Source organism: Quercus lobata, chromosome 5 (assembly GCF_001633185.2).
Source record: "Quercus lobata isolate SW786 chromosome 5, ValleyOak3.0 Primary Assembly, whole genome shotgun sequence".
Classification (NCBI taxonomy): domain Eukaryota; kingdom Viridiplantae; phylum Streptophyta; class Magnoliopsida; order Fagales; family Fagaceae; genus Quercus; species Quercus lobata.
In genome coordinates, this window is record NC_044908.1 from 53,967,974 (window position 1) to 53,981,248 (window position 13,275).

Sequence of the window (13,275 nt, forward strand, 5' to 3'; positions counted from 1 at the left end):
GATGAATCTGTTAGACACGAGAGTGTCACCTTGGGAGACCGATCGAGAATCAGCAGTTATGAATAAATAACATTAATAGTTGTACCAGAAAAAGAAAGTTATGGAGCGACTGTAATTGGTTACAATAATTAATTATCAATAAAAGTTTGGAATTAACTTTATAGGTTTTTAAAAACAAAAACTTTATAGGTTTTTTGCTTCTCAAAAAAAAAACTTTATAGGTTTTTTTTAGGAGAAAGTATATGATGTTTTAGAAACTCCACCTCAACATCTAGGTGGTGTTTCTAAGCCCAATAAGAAATTGACATTTGTTCTAAAAGAGACATATTAGTACACTGAATCATTTAAATTAAAAAAAAAAAAAAATGACCTTGAAAAATTCAAAAACCCACCCTCTCTTGCTTTTCCCCTTTTTGCAAAATCAAGACGTGTGATCTTTTAGAGTAATATAAACTTACAATGCCCTTATGGCAAACAACAATTTGTACACATCAAAAATATTTGCCACGTCATAATGACTTTCCTTAAATACTGCTCAATAATTAAATTATCATTATACATATTTAACATTTGTAAATTTTTTTTTTCAATTAAACATTTGTAAAATTTATTGCTTAAATAATTGTAAGAGTAAATGTGTCTCCCTAAATTACTCCCGAAAATACCTCTCATTTTTACGTAATTGGGTTGTCACCTAATGCCTAGAAACTATATTGTTTTAAATAAAATAAAAAAATAGCAGTCAAACGTTGATTTTTTTTTTTTTTAAATTAAGAAAAATACAATTACTCCTAAAAAAACAATGAAGAAAAAAAAAATTCCAATAATATTTCATTATCATTACATTAATTAGATGGATATTCCATCTTCTCAACAAAAAAATTACTTGCAATTTATATATATATATATATATATATATAGGGGGTAGAGAGTAATGGGAAAAATGAGAGTTGAGTTTTAATTGAAAATTAATTGTGGGTTGGAGAGTATTAGGGGTAACAATTTATTTGAGAAGAAAGAGGATCAAATGGTAAAATTATCCATATAAAAAAATGATGGAATAAAATGTCAATAAAGTTAATCATAAAAGGGGGGGAAGGAAAAAGGGAAAATTAAGCAATGATGGAATCATTGTATAGGTGAGAACTTAAAACGGCAAGTCGGAAAAAACAGGAAATAATTAAAATAAGAGAAAGGTTGCATTTGTTTCGGCTGTAAAGAAAATTGGGAAAATATTTTACACCCTTGAGGGTGTTTGGATACACATGAAAATACGGTCAAACTGAAAATAAATTTCAGTTGACCATAAAATAGAGTCCCTAGCTCTGTAAAACTAACTCCATAGTTATTTTACCTTCAATAAATTTCTAGCCTCACTCAAAACTCAACAACCCAAAGAGAGAGAGAGAGCACCAGAGGAATCGGACCGCCGTGCAAGCTGTATCCACCGTCCCTCTTCTCTTCCTCCCTCATTCTCTCTCTTTCCCTCTAACCAACTAAGGCCGAATCTTCAACTACATGTCATCGATCTACCACCCACCCTCACCTTCGCTGCCACCTCTAGATCGAACCACCGATCTCGTCGCCCAAAGCCCCAAGCTCAATACCATTTCTCACGATCTTGCCACCGTCGTTACTCATCTCTTTCTCTCAAGCCATCTCTCTCCACCTCTCTCACAACTGGTGTTCCGTCTAAGGAAGGACGAATTTTTTTTGTTTTGATTTTTTTTCTTCTTTTTGTGTTTATATATTGAGATTTTCTAGAATAATATTTGTTTGGATCTTGGGAAAATGTGAGAAACCTGATAAAAATGTGTTTTCTAGAGCATTTTCAAGAATACAAACAAACACCATAAAATATTTTCCAAAGCATTTTTTAGAATGCAACCAAACATCTGAAAATGTTTTCCTTTTTGAAAAATATTTTCACCTGAAAATATTTTACACTCAAAAAATAATTTACATTGATCCAAAAGCAGCCTAAGAAAAGAAGAGTAATGCTAGAGATACATAAGGAGAAAAACATATAGAAAATTCTAATCAAATAATTACTCCTAAAAAGCCAATGAAGGAAAAACAACTTCCAAAAATGTTTCCTTTCATAGATTATATTTTGTAAAGATGTGATGTAAAATCTATGTTTTACTCCTCCAATCCCAAGTCACATCATTTTATCACATACTTAAGAATAAGCACAATCATACCCAATCAATTTTAATACTCATATATAAATCTAACCAAATTAGGAGTTTATTGAGATGTTATTAGATGCTATGTGCTCACATTTTATTGGGTCTAGTATATATGGAGGTATATCATGCATCGTGGGCATGAGTATTCCCTCTCACATAAATATTTAGAGTTTGTTTGGGAACAGTTTATTAAGCTGAAGTTGAAAACTTTTTGTTGAAAGTATTATAGATAAATGTAAAAACTAGTTGAAATAGTACAGTTAGACTCATAAATAGTACTAAAAAATGCAATGAGACCAATAAATAGTAGTAAAAATAAGTTAAATAGTAAAATAAGTTGACTTTAAACTGTAATCTCAAATGCAATCTTAATATGCGAGCTGGATTTTTCAGCTTATCTCCACTTTCATATTATTTTTGCTACTATTTATAGGTCTCACTGCACATTTTGATATTATTCATGAGTCCCACTATACTATTCAGTTTATTTTTTTAACATTTTTTCTGTTTAAATTAAATAAACTGTTCCAAACAGATACTTAGTAGCCTGCTTAAAAAAAAAAATTGGATACATCCACCTCAATGCATGTTATTTGCAATTTTACAATGTCATATATTTTGCCAATGGCACTAATCAAGCATTTGTTTTATTTAGTTTTTGCACATTTTTATAATCTTTACTTTTTTTCTTGAGCAATATTTTACTTGAGTTTATTTTTTAGTCCAATAAACTGATGAAAATAAACTCTCCCAACCGAGCATGTACCTTATGGATTCATTGAATTGTGATTGTAATATGAATATTTTATGATATCTTATTATTGATGTGTATGCTTTACTACCAACGCTACTTTTTCATGGTTTTAAAAAACAAATAGACTCATTGAAAAACAAACAAACAAATTGACCTGCAGTTTGATTGGGTTAATCGAGAATTAATGTCTAGTTTGATCCAATACTAAAAACCAACCAATGTAAAAATTGTTCCAAAATCGATAAAAACCAATGAAAAACAGTTAAGCCCAAGGATCAAAACCAGTCAACCCCAAGAATCTAAAATGGTCTTGACCAATTTTATTTTTTTCTGCTTAAAAAAAATCACATGCATTATTATTATTATTATTATTATTATTATTATTATTATTGATAAAAAAGAACTAAACTATTTATTTAATTTTAGAATCACAGGCTTGAAAAAAGTTAAGATATTCATTTAATACTAAAAATACTTGAATGAATGTGCTATTTATAAAGGAAGAATTATAGCCCTTTTTCCCGTTATTTTGAAATGAGATTTATAATATTTTTTTTAGTGAATAAATGGCTTAGAATACTTTTTTTTCTTCCTAAAAAAAAAGAATATATATATATTTAAAGATCCTCTTTTTTTTTTTTCAAGGTGAGACTTGCACAATTATTTATGACATCACCATGATCTAACTTCCAGTTGAATCCAATATCTTTTTTTTTTTTTTTTTTTTTTTTTTTTTACAATATAAAAATTCTACTCTAACCTAATCTCAGTATATATGTGTGTAAATCTTCTTCCTGAAGACTTAAATCCCAGCCCTTTCCTCCCACACTCTACAAATCACTTATACTTGTGGAGTGACCACTGCACTAAGGGTGCAGGGTGGTAAATCCATTCTAATTTAAAAACCTTAAACCTCTCACATTTTTTTTTTTATTCTTTTGACTATTTTTTAATTTTTATAAAAAAACTGATTTTTGAAAGGGGGGGGGGGAGGGTGGTAGTGGTGGTGGGCATCCAACTATTTCATTTTGAATCGCATCATACTCCTCCAAGGTTACATAGACAACACATTGTAATTGTTACACACCCTAATCTAAGTCCACCTACAATCTTATTATGAATAAATGGTTAATGTAAGTAAATTTAGACACTAATGTATCGTGAGCTCATACAACACTAAATTAAGAGAAAGTATCTTATGACACTATCTTATACAACACTCCTCTTACTACCGTGTTGACCTATGAGACTCATATATTACGAGTGGAAGCTATATAAACTGATTTTCAAAATACAATTTCTCACATTAGTTTGATTAGGTGTGATGAATGTGAGTCCCACTCAACCACAAAAAATCATGAAAATGGTGGCATTTGTGTTAGTTCTTAGTACTAGGACTCACAAGCTGTTTGCTTATCTTTCAATTTTCAAAAATCCTATTATGTACATATATTATTCAATGCACAAACCCATATGCATAAATGGAAGATTTAAGAATGATTTTTCATTCAATCATAAAAGTGAAGCTATAACCAACAAGACCCACTTCGTTTGTTTGCTAGAAAAGTTCCTTTGTCTAATCATCCTAGCTAACTATCGTGCACATGAAAATCATGTTACACACACACACAGACTTATTATATTGGTTTTCATTGTCAAGATAAAGATTAGAATCTTCTCAAAAAAAGAAAAAGAAAAAAGAAAGATTAGAATGTCTAGCGTCTAGGCATTAAGAAGTTGGGCTCTGAGAATAAAATCCAAGCCCAATAAGGTAAACTTAGCCTATCAAGACTAAAGGCTGAAAGTGTGTTTGAACTAAAAAGCAAAGCCCAGTTCACACTCAGGTTTAGCTCCGGCCCATATATCATTCTTTCCCGAATTTCTTTTACATCAATTAAACTTAGCTCCAAAGCGCCGTTTTCTGGGTTTGGATCTTCCTCAAGCTCTTCAGAAGAAAAAGAAAAAAAAAAAAAAAAATTTATACCCAAAAAAAGGTCAATTTTGTTTTTCCTCTTTTTATTTTTGTATTTGAAGAAATTATATGAATAATCTTGGCAACTAATTCTTTGTTTTATGCTTGTGTTCCCAATATTTCGTACTGAAATTGAACACGCTCACCACCTGTTTGATGAAAGTCCTGAGTGGGTTCAGTTTTGATATAAATCAGTGCTAATAAGAAAATTAAGATTAATTGTTTTGTGTGTCATGTATATGGTGCATTTGTATATGGAAGCTTTTTTTTATACATATATAAATTATCCAAAAGGTGTGTTTATGTTTTCATGGGAAAATCACTCAAAACAATTCTCTGTTATCTTGCAGGTTTGCAACTTTTGGTGCTTTGTTTTCGCTAGAAGTTCCACTCAATCTCTGAAGAGTATGTATTAATGTCAACTATTCACTCCGTGGTTATCCTGTCAGCCTCACTCACAGACAGCCTCACTTACAGACTCACAGACTCACCCTCTCATCTCTCGCTCTCACAGTCTCTACAAATCTGCTTCTTAGGTAAGGGTTTTACAATTTTGCAGTTGGGTTTTATTTATTGTTGGGGTGTGGTTTAAAACTTCTAACAATTTTGTTAGTATATAAATGTTATGATTTTTTATTTGCTAGGTTTTTATCATAACTTATTTAAGATATTATTCTAAATATTGTGAATATTTATTTAGTTTTGTTAGTGTAAATATTGTGATTATTTATTTGCTAGGTTTTCATCATAACTTACTTAAGATATTTATTTCGTATTGTTAAGTTTTTATCATGACCATAGAAGGATTTAAAATTTTGTATTGGGTATGAAATGGATGGTATTGCTAGGTTTTTTTATCATAACTTATTTGAGAATATATTTTTTTAAAGATTTGAATGGGTTTTGAAAGTCATGTCATTAGAATGATTTAGAATTTGTAATGGGTATCAAATGGATAATTAGTGTTTTTATATTTGATGTGGAATGAGTATATGCAAATTTGCTTGAGGGGTTGGGACATAATGTCATAACCATACTATATGTTGTAACCAGGTGTTTTTGGCATTTTATATGTAATGTTTGTACTTTGACTAGATAAAATGTTTTGTTATTGACATTGAGTGAAAGTGTTATATTTGTCACTAACATATTACACTTGACTTTAATAGGTTAACAATGACTGTAATTGATATAAATTTGTATTACGGTGGAGAGCTTTGCAATGATGATGAGAATGAGGGATTGCCATTTAAAGGGCGGGGTATCAAGTGCTATTATATTCAGATACATCGTAGGTTGAAGACCCTGAATGATTTGAAGAGGATAATTATGGAAGAATTGCATCTAAACCCTGTTTTGCATGACATTAAAATTACTTTTCGTTCTCCACATGAAATCCTCCATCAACACATTAATTACAGGTATATGGTGATAGAAGAAGACAAACATGTGAAGATCATGTTTGATAGGATGGAGAAAATGGCCCAAATAAATGCTATTGAGTTGTACATAAGTGCAGAGCCACGTGTAGAAGTTGGCGGTGAGGAAATGCAACAAACAACTACAAATCTACAGTTTATACTCCCAGATGATCGAAGCACCACATTGGGAGGCTATACACCCCCATGTGAAGAGACACCAACACCGATTGAGAAGGAAGGCTGCCATAGATATCGAGATAAATTTTGTAAACATCGAGATGAATCTTTTACACATCTGGAGGAGGAAGATGAAGAAGATGTTAATCAAAGTGCCATTAATGGTGAAGATCTTGATGGTAGAAATGAGTATGAAGAGACAATTGAGCGAGATGACTTTGACAAAGATGTTGATGATCATGAAATTGCTGCCAATCATAATGCTGATGATATATTTGATTGTGATGAAAATGATGCTAACGATGATATTGGTGTCCAGCATGTTGCAAACACTATCCCTACTTACACACCTCCTGCTCCATCATTCTATACAAATACTTGGAAAAATATGGTTGATCCTTCAAATGTTGATATACCATTTGCTTCTACTTGGCAAGAGGGGATGAATTTTGATAAAGGGTTGATTTTTGCCAACAAAGAGGCGGTGAAGCGTGCATTAACAATTTACGCTGCTAAGGAAAACAAACAATTTATAATCAGTAGGTCCACCAAGGTGAAACTGTGTGCGAAATGCGTGGATAAGTCATGCAAATGGTACGTCGGGGCATTCATGAAACCTAAACTTCATGGACTATGGGTGGTCACAGTTTATGTGGGTCCTCACACCTGTATATCCCTTGGGTTGCCAAAAGATGGTAGAATGATGGACTCTAATTTTGTTGCATCAGAACTTCTTCCGATTTTACTCAAGAAACACACTACCACAGTTCATGATCTCATAACTAACATGAGCATGAAGTTTGGCCATGAGCTTTCTTATTATAAGGTATGAGATGCAAAACAAAAGGCTATTGCGAAGATATTTGGGGATTGGGAAAAATCTTACCAAAAGCTGCAAAAGTTGTTATTGGCATACGTTGATCAAGACCCGGGTACTCGATTTTTTTATCATACCACACCTGGAAGCATTGCAGGTACTAGTTTATTGCATTATGTATTTTGGGCTTTCACTCCATGCATTGATGGATTCAAATATTGCAAGCCAGTGATTAGTATTGATGGGACCCATTTGTATGGTAAATATAAAGGAAAGTTATTGATTGCAATGGCAACTGATGCTAACAACAAGGTATTTCCTCTTTCCTTTGCCGTTGTGGATATTGAGTCAGGGTCCAGTTGGGGGTGGTTTTTAGAATGCCTCAAGGAGACAATAGGAGATGTGATTCCTGATGAGGGTATTTGCATAATTTCTGACCAACATGAGGGTATCAAAAATGCCATTGCAGCCTGGCCTAGGAATGAAAATGGAAGACTAAGGGTTTTTCACCGATATTGCCTTAGACATGTCATTAGCAACTTTAACACGCATTTTCAAGACCCGATTCTAAAGTCATTGGCCTTGAAAGCGGGATATGCTACTCAAGAAGCAAAATTCAATAACATAATGGACTCAATTAAGAATGTTGAGATTGAAGCCACTAAGAAGGAGTTGACCATTGGCGTTAATGGAGGCGATCCCAAACCCTATAAGCCACACACATATCTAATGAGTGAGCCTGTGGACATGTGGGCCCAGTCACATGATGGTGGGAAACGTTATGGGGCAATGACAACTAATATATCTGAGTGCTTCAATGGTGTTCTAGAAGGTGCCCGTGGCTTGCCCATAGCAGCAATGGTTGAATTCACTTGGTCCAAACTTGTCGCATATTTCCATGATCGGCACAAAGACATTACTCATGATCTCTTGGAGGGTAAAAGGTGGAGTAAATATGCCATGTCCGTTTATGACACAAATAAACTCAAAGCTGCACAACATCATGTGGGGGAATTTAACAATCAAGATGATATTTGTCAAGTATTTATATCATACAATGTCCATAGCACTGGAGGGGGACATAGTTATGAAATTCGGTTAATGGATAGAACATGTGGGTGTGGGGAATGGCAAAACATTAAGATCCCTTGTTCACATGTAATTAAAGTCTGTGAGTTGCTACACATTGATCCGACCAAATATATTGACCCATGTTATAGTTTGGCAAATGCCATTAAAAGCTATTCCCATGGATTTACGGTGCCTAAGTCAGAGTCATCGTGGAGGGATGCTGACGGCCTAATGTGGCTACCTAACCCAAGTTTGTTGCGGGACAAAGGTCGACCAGTGAAATCAAGAATAAGGAATGAGATGGATGGGGTCAAGCGAAAACTGGGAAGCTGGAGGGAGGAGTCGGATTTGAGGGAGAATCAACCCAAGCAAAGATGTGGATTGTGTCATGAAGAAGGGCATAACCGTAGAAAATGTCCGGATTCCTGTGGCGCTTCGACAAGCGTTCATGTTCCAAACTAGGTATGTGATGCTTCAATAATGTCCGGATTGTTTAAATTAATTTAGTTGCTTCTATGTTTAGTTGATATTTACTATTTTGTCTCCTAACGACGTTATTTTATGTTTTTTAGGCATGCGGTGATGTTCCATGACTGGCGTTTTAGTTGTACATTCTATTACTGTTGACTACGCTACTTATTAATATTTGACTACGTTGTATCGGAACAATATATATATATATATATATTTTTTTTTTATGCTGAATGTACTTGCAATTTCACTCTTCTCTCTCCAATGTACTTATTTCAAGTTTGTGATAGAAGCAGTAAGATTTATGATCAGAATTAAAATTATGCATTGTTGGATTAGTTGGATCTTCCTCAACTTCTTCAGAAGACAAAAATAAGAATTTTTATACCCAAAAAAAGGTCAGTTTTTTTTCCCTCTTTTTATTTTTTGTATTTGAAAAAAATTATATGAATAATCTTGTCAACTAATTCTTTGTTTTATGGTTGGGTTTCCAATATTTTTTTTTGTACTGAAATCGAGCGCGCTTACCACCTGTTGATGAAAGTCCTGAATGCGTTTTGTTTTGATATAAATCAATGAATTGAACAGCAAAAAAAAAAAAAAAAAGAAGAAGAAGATTAATTGTTTTGTGTATCATGTATGTGTATGAGCTAAAAGATGGTGCATTTGTAACTAATGTGTAGAGTTGGTAGAGCTATTGTTGAGAAATTTCACATGTATATGGAAGCTTTTTTTTACATATGTATATTATCCAAAAGGTGTGTTTGTGGCTTCTTGGGAAAATCACTCAAAACAATTCTCTGTGGCATTACTTTCCAGGTTCAGATCACCAATTTCTACTGAAAATGTTCAATTTTTTTTTTCTTGTTATCTTGCTCTTTAATATTTACTACTTCCAAATCTTGCAAGTTTGCAACTTTTAGTGCTTTATTTTGCTAGAAGTTCCATTCAATCTCTGAAGAGAATGTTGGGTTTTGAGAGTATGTATTAATGTCAACCATTCACTTTGTGGTTATGTGGGATTTGTTCTAAAATAGAGGTTGCTCTCTTTTTATTGAATGACTTAATATTCCTTGAGACTTGAATTTTGTTTCTCCCATAGATTAAATATAACCCATATGAGGAATAGCAAGATGTCAGTAGTCATGAATGAGGAATAGGCTAAGCAATTGATTGTTTTCCAAGTTCTTTTGTTACGTTCTCATTCCTTGCAAGATTGAAGTGATCCTCCTAGTTATATATATTTTTTTCTGGGTTTTCCATAACTTTGACATTGGTTGTATCATTTAACCTCAGTTATTTGTACTCTGAACAAAGGATCTCTCTCAGTAGAACATCTTGGGCAGGGATTTCTGCAATAGCTTAGTTAAAAGATGTGATTTTTTTGTTGAAGAAACATATTTGGTACCTATATTTATATGAATTTTATTGCAGTTTCTGCATGTGTCTTCTTTTTCTAGCTTTGTGGGTTTCGGTACTGGTTAATAAATTCATATCAATTTATTAGCTACACAATACCTTGTTATTTATCATTTGTTTGATTTTCAAGTTACAGATAACAAAATTGAATAGATAGCCTCCTTATTGTACAGAAACAACCATCTGTTCAATTCAAAATGAAGGAAGAAGAAGTGAACCGATGCCAGATTAAAGACTGGTACCCAAAATTTAAGTTTGTTTCCATTAAAACCTGAATCCATGAACTTCCTGAATCCTTTATCCAGTACCTTTTTGATGATTCTGGTATTTTCCTTTAAAATAGGAATTACGGTAGCTAGTGCAAAATTGAAATATAATATTTTATTGTCTCTGTCTTCCCAAATAAATTAAATATATTTCCTCTCTTCAGTCTCTCAGCTCTCTCAACAAACTTTCTCTCAACACAGTCACTCTCTCTCTTTTTGGTAGATGGCGGCATCTTTGAAGATGGAAGGTGATGGCTTGGCGGCCGCAACGATGATGATCGGCATTGGTTGCTGGAATTTGTCGCAATTTTTAGGTGAGTTTGAATTGGTGCCGAATCATTGTTCTTGTGGCTTTGAATCAGTGTTCTTGTGGCTTTGAATTGGTGTTGAATCGATGGTGGTTATGGGTTGAATCGTTTTGGTGGTACTGAGGTTCAGGCTGTTCAATGGTAGCTTGTAGTGTTAATTGCCGGGGATTGGGTTTGAATTGGTGGTGCTAGACTTGGTTTCAATGGTGCCTTTTTATTTCGGTTGCTGGGGTTGGATTTGAGAGTTGATTTCAGTGGTTGCTGGGGTTGGGTTTGATAGTTGATTTCGGTGGTGCCTTTTATGTTTCGGTTGTTGGGTTGGGTTTGAGGGTTTGTTTCAGCGGTGCTTTAAGTTTCAGTTCCTGGAGTTGGGTTTGAGGGATGGTTTCAGTGGTACTGGAGAGAGAAAGACACAGAGAGGCTGAGAGAAAGAAGAGAGAGATTGGTTGTTGATATATATTCTTTTATTGAATGATTTATCTATACTATTATTTATGGGGCTTCCCTTGTTTGGGATAAATATTTAAGTAGGGACAAAATTGGAGGACAAATTGGTAAAAACACCTCTCTAACTTCCACTTAAAACATGCCCGACAAAATTGTGGCACTCTCTTAGGCAAGTTTGTTAGAATCACGTTACCCACCTTTTCCATGCATCCTATCCTCACACAAACCGCCCCAAAATAGAAAACCTCCAAAAAGACTTTGCTCCATCCTCTGTGTGTGTGTGTGTGTGTGTAATGTTCGGGTAGATATTGAAGAATAGGAGATCACATATAGGAACTGCAAGGGAAGATGGCAAGGAACTACATGGCCAAAAAAAAAAAAAAAAAAAAAATTATTATTATTCTCTCTTTTTTCAATCTTTGTATATGTTGAATTTTGTTTGTTACTGGGTTTCAAACAGAGCTTTGTTAATAATGTTAATAATGATGCAGCAAAAAATGGGGCTCCCCTGAGAAAGAAGATGAGGATTTGGCAGTTTCCTACCTGACAAGTTTGGTAGGTTACTCTTTAATTCTTGGCTCTTTATTCTATATTCTCTGCATTTTTTATCTTTTTGGTCTTAGATATACCATACTCACTATGACTGTGATTATAATTCTGCTTACAACTGGACATTTGTAATTTTCTAAATTCGTCGTAACACATGTTTTCCTTTTATCAATATACGCCATAGGGCATGCATACATTCATAATTTTTAATTTGTTAAATATTTACAGAATGTATACATACCATTTGCATCATAGGAATGGTTCTTTACATGCAAATATACACCCACAATTGTTTATATTTCTCCCTTTTTTTTGGTGAAGCTAATGTCTTATTACACCATCCCTTTCTCTCTAGAGACTGAAGAGTTTTTGTTCTGTGAAATGACAGATTACGTTGGTGTTTCTGTGGTAGAACATTGTCAAGTTGTGGAGGCAATAGCAGAGCACATAGTAAGGGCGCAAAAGAAATAAAATTCAGCCTCCTCGTCCTATTATGCTTCTCCTACAGCGGTTATAAAGTCAAGTGTAGAATTTTCACCAATGTGATTATGTTTATATTCCCCATTTAGGTATATGTTTATTTGGTTTAAATGTGTTCGTTCCTTTTCTTTTCAAATTTGGTAATTGTACACCTTTCAAACTGGGTAGAAGAGTATCCTTCTTTTCAGCAATCAGCGGTTAATATTTTTTTAATTCTCAAAGAGCTTGAAGTTAATGTGTCAAGGCCTTCACTTGGGTATCATTTTGGTGGGTAGCAAGTGTTTGATGAAAGTTGTGAGTATTGGCACTTTGCAGCAACTGGTTTGTAAAGTTGCAAGTGTGACTTAAGTATTGAGATAAAGGCTTATTTAAAGGTTCATGGTTTTCTTTATTGGATCTTTGGGAGTCTCAATCCATTTTTAACAAGCTCTTGCAAGCTTTTTTCTTAAATGTTGGTTTGTCTCTTCTCCTAATATATTGCATTTTGCTTGGTGGGAATTTTGTTTCATTCCTGATTTCTTCATCTCCATATGTGAATGATTTGTAGTTTTCATTTTTAGCTCAAATGGTTCTGATTTGTGGAAATTATTGTATTTGGTGTGTAATTAGCTTTTGGGATTTTATTGTCAAATTAGACAAATTTATGGTGATTACCTTTGTTGTGTATTTTGAGTTTTGATGTTAGGATTCATGTGGGTGGGTGCTACAAAGGACTTGAAGTATTTGAGGCCTCAAAGGGTATAGATGTGATGCTAAAGGGAAAATAAGCCTTCTGTTGGTTTCACTGTCAAGATTATGGGTCCACAATCCAACTTCCATATAAATCAACCAAATATGCTGTGAAAGGTTTTAAAAGAGCTTCAAATTCCACATTAGCTTTTACTTACAATTGTACTTTTGATCTATTTTTATTGATTTTTGAATGAATTAT

The 13,275-nt window shown here is 33.5% G+C and overlaps 1 protein-coding gene across 5 annotated transcripts; it reads left to right on the forward strand.

Annotated features, from left to right (window-relative positions):
- The first annotated feature begins 4,837 nt into the window (after window positions 1-4,837).
- On the forward strand, window positions 4,838-12,794 carry LOC115989667. Of its 5 annotated transcripts, none has more exons than XR_004092027.1 (8): window positions 4,843-4,940; window positions 5,269-5,454; window positions 6,088-8,866; window positions 8,977-9,273; window positions 10,431-10,532; window positions 10,784-10,874; window positions 11,807-11,870; window positions 12,253-12,735. XR_004092027.1 is itself a non-coding variant. In XM_031113479.1 (3 exons), the coding sequence occupies exon 3, from the start codon at window positions 6,095-6,097 to the stop codon at window positions 7,346-7,348; it is 1,254 nt and encodes a 417-aa protein (XP_030969339.1). In that variant the 5' UTR covers window positions 4,838-4,940; window positions 5,269-5,454; window positions 6,088-6,094; the 3' UTR covers window positions 7,349-7,624. The 5 variants fall into 5 exon arrangements, 1 of the variants encoding a protein (XP_030969339.1); XR_004092029.1 differs by having other exon boundaries at window positions 10,468-10,532; XR_004092028.1 differs by lacking the exon at window positions 10,431-10,532.
- The last annotated feature ends 481 nt before the right edge of the window (window positions 12,795-13,275 follow it).

Coding starts and splice junctions, on each gene's coding strand:
- LOC115989667 (XM_031113479.1), top strand. CDS start 6,095: ATGACTGTAATTGATATAAATTTGTATTACGGTGGAGAGCTTTGCAAT.